The 17,117-nt window shown below is 49.9% G+C and overlaps 1 protein-coding gene across 2 annotated transcripts; it reads right to left on the bottom strand.

Annotated features, from left to right (window-relative positions):
* Nucleotides 1-1,650: 1,650 nt before the first annotated feature.
* On the bottom strand, nt 1,651-13,782 carry ABCF1 (ATP binding cassette subfamily F member 1). 2 transcript variants are annotated; one of them, XM_074348321.1, is made up of 25 exons: nt 13,630-13,782; nt 10,431-10,477; nt 10,117-10,212; nt 9,832-9,961; nt 9,651-9,688; nt 9,455-9,562; nt 8,720-8,794; nt 8,525-8,638; nt 7,584-7,685; nt 7,203-7,325; nt 6,720-6,820; nt 6,530-6,615; nt 6,100-6,239; nt 5,869-6,017; nt 5,477-5,560; nt 5,186-5,310; nt 4,866-4,978; nt 4,584-4,755; nt 4,421-4,495; nt 4,261-4,331; nt 3,189-3,221; nt 2,935-3,103; nt 2,697-2,761; nt 2,532-2,604; nt 1,651-2,386 (listed from the first exon to the last, which is right to left on the bottom strand). In XM_074348321.1, the coding sequence occupies exons 1-25, from the start codon at nt 13,700-13,702 to the stop codon at nt 2,220-2,222; spliced, it is 2,529 nt and encodes an 842-aa protein (XP_074204422.1). In that variant the 5' UTR covers nt 13,703-13,782; the 3' UTR covers nt 1,651-2,219. The 2 variants fall into 2 exon arrangements, with proteins under 2 accessions (XP_074204422.1, XP_074204423.1); XM_074348322.1 differs by having other exon boundaries at nt 9,832-9,958.
* Between the last annotated feature and the right edge of the window lie 3,335 nt (nt 13,783-17,117).

The raw sequence follows: 17,117 nt of genomic DNA, 5'->3' as shown, positions 1-17,117 counted from the left end.
CTGCTCATTATGTATGACATTACTGCATGATTCATAGATGATAAAGGTTGTTCATGAATAAAAATATTTAATTGTTAGTGAAACCCCATTTTTCAATAACCATGTAAATGTGTTGTTTTTTTCCTTTTGCATCCCATTTCCATGCTGCTCTTTTTGGAGAAGCGGCATCCTTTTGCCCCTATCTCGGTGCATAACTATACACAGTGAGAGAAGAAATAAAATTTGTGTACATGAAGAGAAGTTATTTTGGAGCACCTGAAGTATCTAGTGAAACTAGCGATCAAAAACTTGAAATGTGAAATTCTGGTATTCATTTTATAACATTCCTATATATATTATGTATCATCTCATCTAGACTAGTGAACTGGGAATTTCCAGTGCCAAGTGTAAAGTGTAACGTGAAACACACGGCAACAAAAGTTTAAAAAAAAAAGCACTTCACAAATAATTACATGTCTAATCCCTTAATAACCCCATGAGGTAGGTACTTTTTATCACCTTCCTGTTACAGATGAGGAAACAGGTACCAAGAGGCTGAGTCCGAGGCCACACCATTAACAGTGGGCTTGAAGCCCGCTCCCACTACTCAATGACAGACCTATTTCATGGAATGGAGATTAATTCTTACTTGGCACAAGACCCTGATTTTTTTCCCTCAAATTCTGTAAGAGGGGCATCCCTTTATTTCTAATATACCCAACGGTGCCTCTACAACTATCTCCACACCAAACCTTCACTTTCGATATAAACCTTGTACTCGACATCTGGTGTTATTTGGCCAGAAAATAATTTCTCCAAATTTGATGTCCCAACTCAGTAAGTCTTGAATGGTTCCTCATAATCTCCCTAGAATTGGAAGCATCTGATTATTCTCTCTCCAGCTCCCACACCTGGCCCTTCCCACTTGTCCTCTCCTTTCCATCCCTCTCCCTTGTGTCCTAATTCAGGATTTACTACCTCATCAGCACAACACAAGTTAGGGTGCCCATCCCACAAGTTTTTCTGGTCCACCTCACCCATCACTACCCAAATATCACCATCAACCACTTGCCACTGGGGTGTGACTTCCCGACCCTGCCCTCCGACCCTGCTCTAATAAGCAGCCACACCAGCCATGCTCTCTCAACTCCCAGTCTTCTCTTCCTTCCAAGGCTTAGATCTGTTCTCTCCCTAGGTTCCAAAAATGGCTCCCTCTTCTTCATTATTCAAATCCTCATTATTTTTCAGGGTCCACCCTCAAGCGATCCCACCAAATAACCAAGTTCTGGATCATCTTTCCTTCTGTGAGTGCGTGGCCACTTAACACCGACAGCACCACACATTTGGCCCTTAGTCGCATCGCATTATACACTCCTCTCATCTTCCAAGTCTTCTCTAGCTAGACTACTCATGAAGGCAGACCTTGTCTTTTCCCTTCTTCACACCCCACGGGGCTGTACATGTTGGCTGATATAGTAACTTCTAGGGGGATCAGCACTCTGCTCCCTGACCACAGGGCAGAATTTGGACAGTGAGAAACCCAAGTGTCCAAGGCGGGAGACTGTGGGTCACAGCCTCCCGTCCTGGTGGGGAGAGGGGGTACTAAATGCTGCCAGAAAACTGAATAAAGCAAATCCAGACTAAGAACAGTGTCAGGTCTCCAAACAGTGACAGGGTGGCGGCAACTCCTTTCGTTTATTTCTCCCTCTTGTAAAGGGAGATTTGAGTTCAGCAGCGTTCCTTTCCTGCCCCCAAGTCCCCAGCCAGACTAGAGGCTGCAAGCACCAAATCCTGGGTCACACAGCACAGGCCTCAGAACTCCCCTCTGGCTCCGAGCGGCAACAGCAGTTTATCAGTTAAGTCAGCATTGAGTCCACCAGAAAAGAGCAGCACCACTCACAGACCGGGGTGGCGGTGGGGCCTGAAGCTTTGAGGTGGACCAGAGATAGGCTTCTGAGTGAGGACAGAGTCTCAGACAACTGGCCACGTAAGGCTGGCTGGATGGAACCCCATGGTAACAAAGGTCACCTCTGTCTGTACAGAGGGAGTTCAAGGCCAAGGCCAGCTCAGTTATCTGAAGAGAAGAAGAACAGACAAGTCTTTCAGAGAAAAAGCAGTCAAAGTGGTATCCTGGTCACATCAAGATCACGCTCCTTCTTCATGTGCCCGAGTGGCCGCTGGGTCAGAGGCAGGCTTCCGAGGAGAGCCAGGGAGGCGAGGGGACTTCCAGGACGGGGAGCTCACTCCCGGGGTCGGCTGACCATGACTTCACCCAGGGCCTCCAACACCTCCCGCTTGTAATCTTCGAAGTCACCGTCGATCTGGCTGACACTCTGCTCCTCCACCACCCACAGCTGGCAGTTGGTTTCGGTGATGAGTCGTGCATCATGGCTGACGACGATCACAGCTTTGAAGAACAAGGGTGAGGAAGGAGGGCGGGGAGAAAGGAGGAAGAGGGGAATGAGAAGCTGAGGCGAGGGAGTCCTGGCCAAAGGACACCACAGCTGGTCCCCAAGGGGAGGAGGAGGAGGGCGTGCCCCGTGCCAACTTACCACCCTTGTACTCATTGATGGCCTCCCCCAGGGCGTCGATAGACTCGATGTCCAGGTTATTGGTGGGCTCGTCCTACGAGCAGGCAGCATCCCATGACTAAGCGTTCCGACTCCTCCCTTTCCTGTCTGACACCCTCACCCCGCCCCACAGTTCTGCTCACTCACCAAGATGAGGACATCGGGCTCCCGACAGGCCAGCTCCGCAAACACAACCCGGGCCTTCTGCCCGCCTGCAGCAAAGGAAAAGGAGACCCGTCGCCCCTTTTACCATTTGACACCTCTGCAGGTAAACCCTGAATGTGTGTCTGTGTGAGCGCTGAGGTCCCCCGAGTCCTGGCTCCTCTTCCCTCCTGCCTCTAAGTGCAGCCTACAGATATGAAAGTTAAGGAGGGACCCCTGGTACCAGAGAGTTTGCAGATCTGGATGGTGTGGGCGTGACTCTCAAGGCCAAAGCGGCCCAGGCACTTGCGGGCATCCTGGTAGGGCAGGTTGAAGCCCCGCTGCAGGTACTCCGTGGGCGTCTCCTCCATGCGTAGCTGCTCCGCATACTGCTGGTTGAAGAAGCCGATTTTCTGCCCGAGACGAGAAGGGGGTGGTCAGTCAAAGTCACACTTCCTTTGTCAGCCTCTGACCCCCTAATTCCCAAAGCCAACTCACCAGGCGGTGGTTCTTTCTCATTTCCCCACGAGTCTGCAAGGAAAAAGCAAGTGGGAAGATAAGAAGGGAAGGGTGCTGCAGCTCTGGCCCCAGCTTTTCTGAACGGGAGACAAATCCCCGGATTGGGCTGGGAACGAGCCAGGTGAAAAAGGGGACATGGGTGTTCTTCCTAACGCGACAAAGACACGCCCAGGAAATCAGAAGCAAGAGAATAAAGAAGGGGAAACAAAAGGCAGAGATTGAGAACCAGGAGAGACTGACCACCACCAAAGAACCACCCCCTCCCACCCTTCCTGTGAGACTCAGGAACTGCACGTTTTCAGGGTTCCACCTCGGATGGGGAGGGAGGGACACTGTGTGTGAGGCTGCAGGAACACCTTTCTGAGGAGCTGCTCTCTGTAGGCCCTCTCAACACTTTACTGGAGGGTGTAGACAGCTACAACCTGCCTAAGCACCACATACACCACCAAAGTCCCCAAAGCAATTCTAAGGAATTTATCCTAAGGAAAAACTAAGTTCATGAACAGATACAGTAAGACTATTTGCTGCACTATTGCCCTTTAGTGGAAAATCAGAAATACTCTAAATGACTGATATCAAAGAAATTATATAGATCCATAAGAAATGAATTCACCCACACGACTACCAACGTGGAAAAATGATGTGTATCATCTGGAAAAAGCTGGCTAAAAAACAATTCACATAGTAGCCACTTTTGTTTAATATATATATATATATATATATAAACTTGTAAAGGAAAAAGGAGAAAGCAAGCCACCAAAGTTAATAGCGGTTACCTCTACATTTTTCCCTGTCTTACATAACTTCTAACACTTCTAGAACGGACGTGCATTTCTTGTGTGACCAAAACACACGTGGTGGGGTGTAGGGAGCCCCTGCACTGGCCCCAACCGTCCTGGCTCTTCTCTGGCTGATCTGAACTGCTCGCCTCTGCCGCACCCCTTAAGGAAATGAACCACCCCTGACGAGCTCTGTATTTAACTCGCGTGGTGGAGGGGGCTCCCTGAGTCCAGCCTCCGGGGAGCGGCCACACTCCCGCCGCGGGACTCACGGGCGTCAGCTTGCCGGTCAGCAGCAGCAGCAGGGTGCTCTTCCCCACGCCGTTAGGGCCCACGATGCAGACTGCCAGGCAGGTGGGGGAGACAGGCGGTCAGAGGGCTGAGGTCCCCGGGGCTCCCGCTCTGCGGCCCGAGCCTCCCCCGCCAACTCACTCCTCGAGTCCATGTCGATGCCAAAATCCAGATTCTTAAAGAGCGGCTTCTGCCCCTCATAGCCGAACGTCACACCTGAGAAAGCAAGAGCAGCCTTTCACTTTCCCCTCAGAGCCCGCGAGGCCGGCGGGGGCAGAGGGCGGCGGCGGCGGCGGCGGCTCACCGTGCAGGCCCAGCACCGGCGGGCTGAGCGGCGGCGGGTCTGGGAAGGTGAAGCGCACGGTGTACTCCTTGGGGCGCTTCAGGAGCTCGGGGGCCTCCTGCGACTCCTCATCCTGGTTTTTCCGCCGGCACTTCTGCTGCTTTCTCGTCAGCGCCTCCTTTGTTTGCTTTTCCTGGGGAGGAAGGGGAAGGGAGCGCCTCGAAAGGCAGGCCAGGCCCCAGAGGCCCGCTCCCTCGGCCTCCTCCTCAGGAGAGCCCCCGCCCGGAAGACCCAGGCGCTCACCGCCTGCTTGGTGGACTTGCCGCCCGCCTTCAGCTCCTTCAGCTTTTTCTCCTGCTTCTCATACTGCTTCAGCAGTTCCTTCTGCTTCTGCTGGTACATCTTCTTGAAGGTCACTGGGGCAACAGGGAGGACGGGCATCAATGGCTGTCCCTCTCCCCAGCAGAGGGAGAACCAGGACGAGGGACAAGGGGGGTGGGCGTCACTGTCTAGAATTCTGAAAGGTTCAGCTTATCACCGCATCCCTATGGGCCCTCCCTCTCAGGCCTTTCTCAAGGCACCATCCCTTTCCTCCCACCAGGTCCCCACACAACCCCACTTACTGTAATTGCCCCTATAGTAATGGAGCCGCTGGGCATCGAGATGGATGATGTCGGTGCAGACGTCATCCAGGAAGCCCTGGTCATGGGAGACGATGAGCAGCGTCTTCCGCCAGCCCTGGAGGTAGCTGGGATTTAGAGAAGAGTGTGGAAATGTTACAGTGGCTAAATTAGGATTAAGTTAGGGAAAGGAGACAGATGACAGGGGCAAGAAAAGAAGGAAAGCTGGTATGAGAGCTGTCAGGGGCAGGATGGGAACCAAAGATGCAAAGACTGTAATCAAGGGCATCTCACTTGTTGAGCCAAATAACAGCATTGAGGTCCAGGTGGTTGGTGGGCTCGTCCAACATCAGCAGCGTGGGCTCCATGAACAGTGCCCTAGGGGGTGGGGCAGCAGAGTGTGGGGTCATGGGGAGGAAGGTCCTTGCTCAGAGTGCCCAGACGAGCCTCTGCTGAGTGGAGCCTGAGACCACGACCACTCCTTCCCAGCCTCTTAGAGAAGTTCCCCTTTGGGAGACAATTGAGAATACACTCCCAGGTAGAGGGAAAATCCCTGAGTCTGACAACGTGGATGATGAAGGAGAGAGAAGTCGGCCTTGAACCTCCTTACAGCCTTGGAAGAACAGAAAGGGAAGGACCCTGGTGGATGAAGGCTGGAAGGGAGGGTGGTGAAGAGGGGAGCCCACCTGGCCAGGGAGACACGCATGCGCCAGCCCCCCGAGAACTTCTGTGTGGGTCGATTCTGCATTTCAGGGTCGAAGCCCAGACCAGCCAGGATCCGGCGGGCTTTGGCCTCTGCAGCAGCCGCCCCAGTAGCCCGCAACTCCTCATAGACCTGGGAGGAGGGAGAAGAGGACACATGTTTGGAGGTCCCGGGACCCCAGTCTCAGCAGTGTCCCCTGCGCCATCTCCTCTACCTTCTCCAGCCTCTCGGCAGCCGTGTCATCACCCTGCTCCAGCTGTCCCTGAAGCCGCCGCTCCTCTTCCAGCAGTTTCAGCCGCTTGGTGTCAGCTCGAAGAACAGCCTGCACAGCTGGCGTCTCATCCGCTACCACCTCTGGGGGCCGGGGGAGAAGTCAGGGCGTCTCGAGGGCCAAGGCTCCTATTCCCTCTTCCCTTCTGCTTTGCCTGGCCCTGCCTGGCTCTCCGCACTTGTCCCGAATAAAACCCGTTCCAGTCTCTCCTCTCTTCTCTCAACTTCTTTAGCACCTGTTTCCCAGTTCCCAGTCTCTCCAGGTAACCTTTCCAACTCCACAACCATGGTTTCTTCTAGCCTTGTTTGGCTTATTTACCCCAGCAGACCCTTGTCAAGCCCCTGGGTTTCACCGCCTTCCCACCAGGACTCACCCTGCTCGCACAGCAGCACGTCGATGTTGGGAGGGATGCTCAGGGCTCGGTTGGCGATGTGCTTCAGGAGGGTGGTCTTGCCCTTGCTGGGGAATGAGAACTTTCAGGACCAGGCCACCAGAGACCAGAAGGAGGTCTCCTCTCCTTCCAGCCCTTCTCTTCACGTATCTCCTGCCCCGCCTCTCCTCACCCATTGGGTCCCACCAGCCCGTAACGGCGGCCAGCGACAATGTACAGGTCGGCGTTGACGAATAGCTCCTTGCCGTGGGCTGAGATGCTGAACTTCTCCAGCTGCAGTGGTCAGGGAAGGAAGGAGCACGTGAGAACTCTCCCTTCCACACAGCAACTACAGCTTTCTTCCTGCAGGGGAGCCTCCGACAAACCGAGACTGCCAGCATAATACCCCTCCTCTCAACACACCAGTCCCTGGCCCCATGCACTGCCTCTAGCAGGAGTCTCCAAACCCTAAGCCGGTCCAGCCTGCCCCACCCTATTTCCCTCCAAGGGAAGGGAACTATCTTCTCCCTCAAGCTGGCAGAACTTAAGATGTGGAAAACACTTCCAAGCTTTCTTCCCATACCCACTTCCTCGGCTGCCACAGCCACTCTGGCAAAGGGGAGAGAAGTGGCAGGTCCCTGGGCCAACTGGCAGGAGGGGCCCCCTCCGAACCTACCTTGATGTCAGATGCATTTTCTAACATAGCCTGGCGGGAGGACACCTCTGCTTGCGACACAGAGAAGTCATTTTCAGCAGCATTGGCTGCTTTTAATGAAGCCACCTGGCGCTCATACTCCATCTGAGAAGAAAGGGAAAAAAATCACTTTTGAGGCCACTGTCTGCCAGCATCCCATCACCATGATACAGCCCTGTGTCATCAGACACCAAGCCAAGACTCACAGAACATAATCCTTTCCTTACTCCAACTGTTTTACTTGAAGGAGCACCCAAAGCTCTCTTCTTGTCCCCTAATTCACCCATCCCCTACCTGAAGCATTACAATTTAAAAAAAAATCAAATTCTCCCACCTTTAACCACTAAGAACCCAAGGTCTCACCTGTTTCTTCAGCTTTTTCTTCTCTTTCTTGCTAAGGTGAGCATAGGGATCATCAGCCTTGGACTCCCCTTCCTCCTCCTCTTCTCCTTCTTCCTCGGAGCCCTGTGAGAACCAGGGATAGTAAAACACAAGGGATCCCTTCCAGAACTCAGACTTCACATCATCTACCCCCAGTTCCACAGCCAGCTGTCCTGAAATATCTTGGCAGACCCACTCTCATTCTCATACCCACCCTGGTCTCCTTGCCACTCTTTATTCTCCATTTCTGCCCCAGGAAACATACAGGACAGACGAGATGAGTCTGTATGTATGTGTGTGTGTATGACAGGTAACAATGTGTATACACCTACAGATGTAATGGCCAATACAATGTAACTGAAGGTAGAATAATTGGAACAGGCTCTTTTTCCTCATGTATCAAATGAGTTTCTGTGGCCTAAATGGTAACCTGCAAAAAAAAAGAACTGGAAGCCCTAATATACATCCACTGAGAAATCCAGCAAAATCACAGAACTGGCAAGTGCTAGCAGTACAGGGGAGCTCAGAGATCACTAGTTCACACAGATGAGATAACTGAGACCCAGGGAAGTAGAAGGATGCACTCAAGGTCACACAGTCGGTGAGTGGCAGAGCCAGAACCCAGACTGTCTGAGGCAAAGGCCCAGGTCCTTTTCTTTCTGGATCAGGAGTTGCAAATTATGGCCCTTGAGCTAAGAATAGTTTTTACATTTTTGAAGGGTTTCTCCAAAAACGTAAAAGAAGAATATGCACCAGAGACGGTATGTAGCCTAAAAAGTCAAAAATATTTACTATGTGGCCATTTATAGAAATTTGCCAACCCCTGCTCTGGACAGTAGGAGCACCCCCAGATCCTGCCCCACCCCAAGGGCCACAGAGCCCGAGTCCCCCAGCCCACCTTCCCCCGACACCAAAGTACACACTTGCTCTGCCTTCTTGGCCTTCTCCTTCTCTTGCCCGGGAGGCTCCTTTTCTTTTGTTATTTCCTCTTCATCCTCCTCCTCTTCATTGTCGAGAGCAGCAAATTTATTTTGAGGCTATCAGGGAAAAGACAGCAGGTCGGATGACATGCTCTGATTCCTAAGACCCAGACCCTCCTCCTGCCAATACTCCCTTACCTTGGCCTTCCCCTTTGACTTCTCCTCCTTTCCCTTTCTGCTCTTGAGCCCTGGCTGTTGTTCCTGAGATACAGCCTGGGGAAGACACAGACACAAATTAATCTGCGAGCTTGTAGCTTAACAGGCATTTCTATGGAGTCTAGGAGTAGTAGTTAACGATACTGAGTTTGCCAGGGAGAAAATGAGACCCAGAGAAACGCTAGCCTCCAGCTGGAGACTAGATAGGGAAGAGACGACTAGAGAGTATCAGCACAGCTTAGGGACTGTGAGTTAGGCAAGTGAGCCACGTGAGCGGGCAGCCCTAACACTGGAGGCTTCCTGGAGAGGGTGAATCTCGAGAAGAGTTAATGGACATGGGCTTGGACAAGGCATTCTAGGGAAAAGGGAAGAGACACCATAAAGAACAAAGGCTTCAACACACAGTCAGACTGGATGCCAAGATGTGATCAGGCTGATCTGAAAGGTATATGAAGAGTCCTGTAACCCTGCTGAGGGGTCCAAGTGGAAGAGCAAAGACTTGAAGGCCTTTGTTTTAGATTCTGAGTTTGAAAGCAGCAACACCACTGTAGATTTCTCAGTGATGAAAAGTATTTTAAAAAGCTGATTTTGACAGTATAAGCAAGACAGACCTAGGAGAGCTAGTTTAAAAGCAGGAAAAGCAGGCAGGGAATGACCACACGGTGGCTAGAAGGTGCCACCTGGGGTGGGAGTGACGGGCAGAGCCACCGCTTTCACCTTATTGATCCGATTCTTCTCTGGCTTGGCCGGCTTAGGAGGATGTTTTTCTTCCTCCTCCTCTTCCTCACTCTGATCCTGAATCAGGGCTGCAAAAACATTACCACCCTGGAGAATGAAAGGGCCGGAGAAGTTAGCAGGATGGTCAAGGCTGCACGCCTGGAGTCTCTGTTTACCACACAGATAGATGGCTTACCTTGGTTTTCTTCCCTCCTCGGGGAACCGGGGCAGGTACTGAAATGACAAGGGAGAAGATGAGACAGGAAAGAGAATTACATCCAGCTCCTCTATCTAATCCAACTTCAAGAGCAAGGAATGAAGTCTGTGACCCTTCATGACTCAGGGATTCCAGTACCCATTTCCCTCAGGGCATTTACCCTCATCCTCCTCGTCACTGGCCGGCACTGAGAGCTTCTTAAGACGCTCCATGAGCTCCTTCTCTTCTCCATCGTCATCCACATCCTTCTTCCGCCGGCCTTTTCGGGTGTCTCGTTTCTTTTTTTGCTGCTGAACGCAAAACAGAATGCGAGAATGAAGGCCAGGCTGCTGCTGTATTTCTGCCCTGGAGAGAGTTCCCTATCAGCAGAGCCAACTGATGTGGGCTGCGGAGGGGTTGGGGACCTAAGATGCCCGGGTGGATTGGTAGGTCCGGACACTGGTACCTGCTGCTGCTGCTGCTGCTGCTGCTGCTCCTTCTCCTTGAGCACCTTCTCTTCTTCCCCAGCCTGTTTGTCTTCTACTGCCAGCTCTTCAAAGAACTACAAAGGGAGTTAAGATCTGGGTAAACACAGCTCAGAGACCAACCAAGCCCTTTGCTGCCTCACATGAGCCCACGGACCTGCCACTCCAGACCCACCTTGCTTGCTCTGCTGACATGACCCCTTCCCCTCCCTCAGACCCCCACTGCCTTCATAGGGCCACCTTCTGCTCAGAAACACCCATAGTCATCTCTCACCCTCACCCCTCGTTGCCTTACCGTCTTTTTCGTCTTCTTGTCCTTCTTCCCTTTCTTCACCACTTTGTCTAGAAGGTTAAGCAGAAATTGTGAATGATGATCTGCAAATTCCAAAGCAGCCTGATCTCATCTAACAAGCTCTCAGTGGCCTCCACTCCATTTTACTGTTTTCCTAGCTCAACTATCACTCCCTAGACATTTGCACTGCCCCACAGGACAGACAATGGTGGCTTGGTCTAGGGTGGCAGTGTGAGGCAGAGGAGAATCCAGAGAGTGACGGCAGAGGTGGGCAGTAAGAAGGGGTATTTAGAGATGACTCCTATGTTTTTAGCTGGCAGAATTAGCTGGGCTAGTGGTACCAGTTATTAACTCAGGATATACTGGAAGAGAAGGACCTCTCTCCCCACCCCTACCATCTATGGGGGAGAAAGGTAGAACAAAAATATTACGAATTCAGTCTGGGTGTGTCATTTTGGGGACCTGCAGACCATGGAAACACAGCTTTCTGGTAAGTCAATAAACATCTGGGTCTGTGGCGCACTTGCTCTGCTCACACCTCAAGCACAAATCGCACTGTGTCACACTCAACTGGGTGTCTGTCTTCCATCCTAGAGAGGGACCATTTAGCTCATGTTCCCAGGGAGCAATGTGGGAAGTCGACAGAAGTTTACTGACTGAACAAATTTCAGCTTCTCCATTCTGTCCACCCCTGTTTCCCTGAAGGAGGGACCATATCTAACTCCCTCTCCCACTCACATTTGACTGGGAGGCAGCCAGCAGCCTTGTGATTTCTCATCATGCCCAAGCCGATCCACTATCACATTCACCTCCCAAACCATCCCACCCATCCACTGCTATCCAATTCTATCCAAAAGCACTCCTGTGATCATTCCCCCCCTCAAAATCCCCAAAACAAAGGCCTTCTGCTATCTACCACATTAAGTATTCTCAGACCAGAATCCCATGTAGTCCACAGTAATCATTTATTCAGACACCGAACATCTACAATGCCTAAAACTGGAGATAACAAATGAAAATCCCTATAATTTAGGGCCTCACAGACTAAAAGGGCCCATCCTATCTTTTCTGCTGTACCTCTGTTTCCTTACTCATACCTGTGTTCTGGACACTGGTCTTTCCCTGCTCCTTGGTTAACTCTCAGGTATGCTTACACCTGTCTTTGCTTAATCTGCATCCTCCATCCTGAACACATTTCAAAATTTGGTCCCTGTATTGGGTGACTAGCATGATGGAACTGAAAAGACGTGCAGCAGAAATAATGAAAGGCTTTATGCACTATTCCAAGGAGTCTAAGTCTAAAACCATTAAGAGGGAGAACCCACTGTAGTACAGAAAAAGGAATGGTCAGCTCACCCTGACAACACTGAGAAGTGACTCAAACACTAATTTCTCTCCAAAGACTAAGGCAACCACACCACCTGACCAAAGGAAGAGAAGCCTGTGTACAGGTTCAAGTGTAAGAAAGGATTATCACCAAGGAACAGGAAAAGGCTAAGTGTGGCTAAAGTATCCTCCACTTCTCCTCCTCTAATGACTCCTCCTTTTAGTACATCACTTAAGCAGCTCCTAAGTTCAAAACCAAATAAAGCACTTTCTTCAACCTTACAATCTCCGCTCTGACACTTACGTACCTCCTCATCCTTTTAATTCTCCTCTCCTGCTGTTACTTAACATCAGGGATCCTGCTACTGCTGGTCTGCCTCCAGTTTCAGAGAAGAGGCTGCTCGCTTTTCTCAGTCTTATCTCAGCCTCCTTCCTCACCTTTCTTCCATTAACTGTTGAGGTTCTTTGGGGTTCCCATCCTCTACCTCTTTTTGCTTCAATCCGCTTACACTCTCTATGGGATGCCCTGTATTTAACACCTCAACTACACTCAGCCGCATCTTTACTTCTAGTCTAGAGCTCTCTCCACAAGCACCAAACTCTCCTTGCCATCTCCTCTTAGAAATTCCCCAGAAATCTCCAACTCAGCATTCAAAAGCTGATCTTATCTCTTCCGGCTCCCCGCTCTACAGCCTACTACTGCTTTCAATTAACAGCACTGAGTTGAGTGTCATCCTTAATTCCTCTCCCTTCATGTAGTTCTAGTCAATGCCACTTCCTTCGTAACTCTGAGTCTTCACTGCCTTCGCTTATTCTCTTACCATTCTCACCTGGATCATTACCAGAGCCTCCTAAATGGTCTCCCTGCCTAATCATTTCTTATACACTTCAATGGGTCCTTTTTCTTACCGTCTTTAGAATTAAGCTCCTTGGAATAGTGTATAAAGCCTTTCATCATCTGTCTCCTGCACATCTTTCAAACACCATCACACCAGTCACAAAATACGGGGAACAAGCCAGGCTCAACTACATCTCCACTTTTGCACTAACTGCATCCTCTGCTTGCTTGGAATATTCTTCCCCTTGCTAACTCATACTGATCCTTCAAGAATGAACTCAGCTATCACAAATTCCTGGGAGGCTTGGATGACACCCCCACCCTATCCGAGCAGATGTTGCTCCTCTCTTCTCCAGTTCCTTGACATTCTCAAGCACATTCATTGCACTCGGTCAGCCTCCAATTAGTGCTCTGTCCCCTCCACTAGACCTGCCCTTTCTAGATAAGCAAGGCTTATCTTTCATCTCTAAGCTTCCAGTTCTTCTGCACAGTACCGGGTATATAGTGGGCATCCAATATATGTAAAATTAGTCACTGTATACCTGCTATGCTTATTTGTGTCCATTTTATCTCCCCCTTGAAGTACCTTCAAGTCTGGGAGGATGTCTTCATAGTTTTTCCTTCTCTTCCTAAAGCACCATAGATACACTGCACAGTTAAAAACAGGTGTTTACTGGGGTGGGGGTAGAGCCCAGCGGTAGAGCGTGTGCTAAGCATGCGCGAGGTCCTAGGTTCAACCCGCAGTACCTCCAAAAAAACAACTCCATTGCTCCCGATCTCTCCTTCCGTACCATATGCTCTTCCTAGTCTCTTGCCCAGGCTCACTGAAGCTCTTGCGCGACACCCCGGCACCTTTTCTTTCGGCCGCACCTCAAAAGCACTCCGGCCAGGGAAAACTCGTCCCAGTCCACTGCACGCATGCGCAGTATCCCCGCACGGCCGGGTCAGTCTCGCGCCCCGTGACTCTCTCCTAAAACACGCGGACACTTCCATCTCTTCTTTTTCCTCTCTTCTTCCCTTCCTGCCTACCAGCCTCACCTGTCGGGGTCGTGCTCTCTCCGTCCCCGATCCACTCGGGCTCCGGCGGCTGTTGCTTGGGCGCCTTCGGCATCGCGGTGGCAGTTACTGCAACTCAAGCTGCGCCGGGCGCTATTTCCGCTTCCGGCAGCGTGGGGCCCGGAACCAGGCGGGCTCTAGACACAGTTGACCCCGCCCCCAGGCGGTGCACGTGGGCGCCGCACCATCATCTTGGGGGCGTGTCTGCTTCCAGTGGGGGCGTGACCTTCAATGAAGGGGCGTGACCGGAGTCCGCCTAGTCCGGTCGCATCAGCAGACTTTATGAGGATCTGAGAACTCCGCGATGCCGTGACTAAGTACTGAACGTAGTAATTTCCGACTAGTTCGAAAGGGTGAAGCATCCTTTCTTTTCTTTTTTTTTTTTTTAAGCTGAACGCTACCTTCTGCCTGCCCCTTACGTCTGGTTAGCGACAGAAAGGCGCAGTCCACCAACTCAGGAAGAGGCCTTGTCGGTTTAGCGTTCAGATGTGTCACAAAACCCCGAGGTGTAGAGGTGTAAACCAGGAGGAACTCTAGCCCAACAGAAATCACGATGCGGTGGACCTTGGGTTCACTCCCCCCTTTTTTTGATAACAGCTATTCTGAAGTATAATTGAGATATGACAAACTGCACAAATAGGCAATAAACTTCCAAGTGTACACTTTGATAAGTTTTGACATGTATACAGCCATTAAATCACCAACACAATCAAGATTTGGGTTCACTTCTAATTCTACCACTGAATAGGTGTGTAAGCAAGGCGTTCCCAATAGCCTTGTTATCTGCCGTTCTCTCCTTAAACTACTATAGTCTATGCTTTTGTCCCTACCATTGCCTGAATCCACTCTTGCCAAGGTCAACAGTTTGGGGCCAGTTCTCTGTCCTTATCCTACTCACTCCCCAGCAGCATTTGACTGATGGTCACTCCCTCCCCTTTTTGCTTTCTTCAAGGGCACAGTTCTCTCCAGGTTTGCTTTCCATCTCATTGTCTGCTCCCTTTCTCTCCTTTCCTGACTTCTCCCCTTGAAGTCTAAATGTTCAAGTGCCTCCAGCCTCAATCTTTGACACTCTTCTTTGTCTCATGCCTTTAAATACCATCCATAACTGGTGAAGATTCCCAAATGTCTCTTATTGATCCCAACTTCTGCCCTAAACTCCAGGCTCATGAATCCAACTGTTTACCCAGCATCCTTTCTGAGATCTCTAGTTGAACTTCCTGATCTCATCTCCTACTGTCTAGACACACTGGCCTTCTATTTTTACTTCAACCTCTCAAACTTATTCCTGCCTCCAGGCCTTTGCCCTTGTTGTTCCCTATGCCTGGAATGCACTTCCTCCAGATATTCATATGATAGCCTCTTCACTTAATTTCTGCCTTTATTCACATGTTACCTCCTCAAAGCCCTATCTGTTGTAGTAATGACCTGTTTTCTTCCTTCTGTCACTCTCTAGCCTCTTCCCTCACTGTTTTTCTTCACAGCATTTATGTCTTAAGATTATATTACTGGGTAATAGAGCCCAGTGGTAGAGCTCATTTATTGCCTATTATCCCCAATAGACTAAAGCACTATATGGGCCCGAATTTGGTCTTTTTCACTGATACATCCCAGGGCCTGGCCCAGAATAGGCACTGAGTATTCACTGGATGAATGTAAGGCTTAAATAAGACAATGAATGGGAAGAACTTAGCATGGTACCCGGCATGGAGCTAGCAACCAGAATATGCCACACTCTAAAGATCTCTCCCTGCCTCTCTAGCCATCCCGCCTTAGTCTCCTTGTCAGGCTCATCCTTGTCCTTCTTCCCTTGGCCATTAAATATCAGCTTTCCTCTAGGCTAATTCCTAGGCCCTCTTGTCTTCCCATTTGACACTCTCAGGTGATTTCAGCTACAGACTCCTTGGCGAGGTCTATCCTAACCACATCTTACGTAGCCCCCAACCATTATCCTCTCTCTAGTGCCCCATTATGTTCTTTATATCACTAATCACAACCTGTAATTATTCATTTGCTTACCTTTGAGGAAGAACAGCCCCTGACAACTGGGAACTGGCCTGACACTAACAGTTAGGCCTTGGTGTTGCCAAGAGCTGACCTGGCCCTCACATCAAGGCTGTGATGTTCTCACATTGAACATAACCTCACAGAACACCAATGTCAGACAAGGCCAATCTGTGACTGTGATGAGGTTAAGACAAAGTCTATAACCTTGTCAAAGCGCAGACAAAAAACAAGGTCACTAAACAAACCATAAATGCTAAATAGGTCCCTCTCAGCCAAAATGAGTCCTGGCTGCTTTTTTGCCATGTTTCATTCCTCCTCTCTGGATGAGACTCCGTGTCTACAGCTGCCACATTTTCGGATTCAACTAACCTAGGATTGAAATGCTAGGGGAAAAAATATATCCAGAAAATTCCAAAATGCAAAACTTAAATTTGCTGCAGACCAGCAACTATTTACCTTGCATCTACATTGTATTTATAACTAGTTACATAGCATTTACATTGTATTCAGTATTACAGGAGAGAATGTGTATGTGTACGTGTACGTGTGCGTGTGTAGGTTATCTGCAGATACTATGCCATTTTATATAAGGGACTTGAGCATCCTTGGATTTTGGCATATGAGGGAGTTCCAAAGGATGATAGATACCAAAGGATGACTACTAAAATGTACATAGAAATGCACCCCCTGCCTGTAAGCACCCAATATAGACCAAATCCCCACTTCCTTCAATCTTCCCCCAAATCACCTAACACAAACCCTAATCCTGTCATCCCTCCCTCTTAATGAGATCTCTGCAGGTTATAAACCCAGATTCCCCACTTCCCTGAATCTTCCCCCAAATCACCTAACATAAACCCCTAATCCTATCATTCCTAATCCTCTCTTAATGAGATCTCTGCAGGTGACAGACCCACCTTTGTTTAACTATAGATGGTTCCTGTGTGGTCTCTGGCTGGAGGGCATTGACACATTTACTGTGTTATTCTCTTATTGCATGCCCAAGGTTTAGCAGGGAGGTGCTGGTTGAGGATTTCATCCTACCCTAATGTTTTTACACATTGGCGCTGAAAAGCCAATTGTTTGCTTAGCACGTGGCTGCCTGATGAAGAGTACTTTTCAAGCCTCACTGGCAGCTAGGTATTGGCCACAGGACTAAGTTATGGCCAGTAACATGTTAACATGTAGGTTAGCTTGGTAATTTCCTCTGCCCTTCCTCCATCCTGAGGCTTGGAGGATAAATAAACAAGCTAGAGCTTCACTTCAGACTGTGACTAGGAGGGTCTGACCCCAAGAATCATGGAGCTGAGGGCTGGGGGGAGGAGATGTTCTGAATACCTGAGGACCTTGTGGTGGCATGATTGTCACACAAGTGTTGTATGACCTCTTGACTTGAATAATAAACGTCTATCTTGCTTTAAGACTTATTTTGGTTTCTGTTACAACTGAACTTAAAGCTGATAAAC

Source organism: Camelus bactrianus, chromosome 20 (assembly GCF_048773025.1).
Source record: "Camelus bactrianus isolate YW-2024 breed Bactrian camel chromosome 20, ASM4877302v1, whole genome shotgun sequence".
In the NCBI taxonomy this organism is placed as follows: Eukaryota; Metazoa; Chordata; class Mammalia; order Artiodactyla; family Camelidae; genus Camelus; species Camelus bactrianus.
The sequence above is the reverse complement of the archived record's forward strand: the minus strand, read 5'-3'. Positions and strand labels throughout refer to the sequence as shown.

Excerpts from the sequence above, each read along its gene's own strand:
- ABCF1 (XM_074348321.1), bottom strand. The coding sequence starts at position 13,702 with ATGCCGAAGGCGCCCAAGCAACAGCCGCCGGAGCCCGAGTGGATCGGG. Across the intron at positions 5,311-5,476 it reads GCTGTTATTTGGCTCAACAA|CTACCTCCAGGGCTGGCGGA; the intron begins GTGAGATGCCCT and ends TCTAAATCCCAG. Across the intron at positions 4,496-4,583 it reads GCCGGTGCTGGGCCTGCACG|GTGTGACGTTCGGCTATGAG; the intron begins GTGAGCCGCCGC and ends TTGCTTTCTCAG.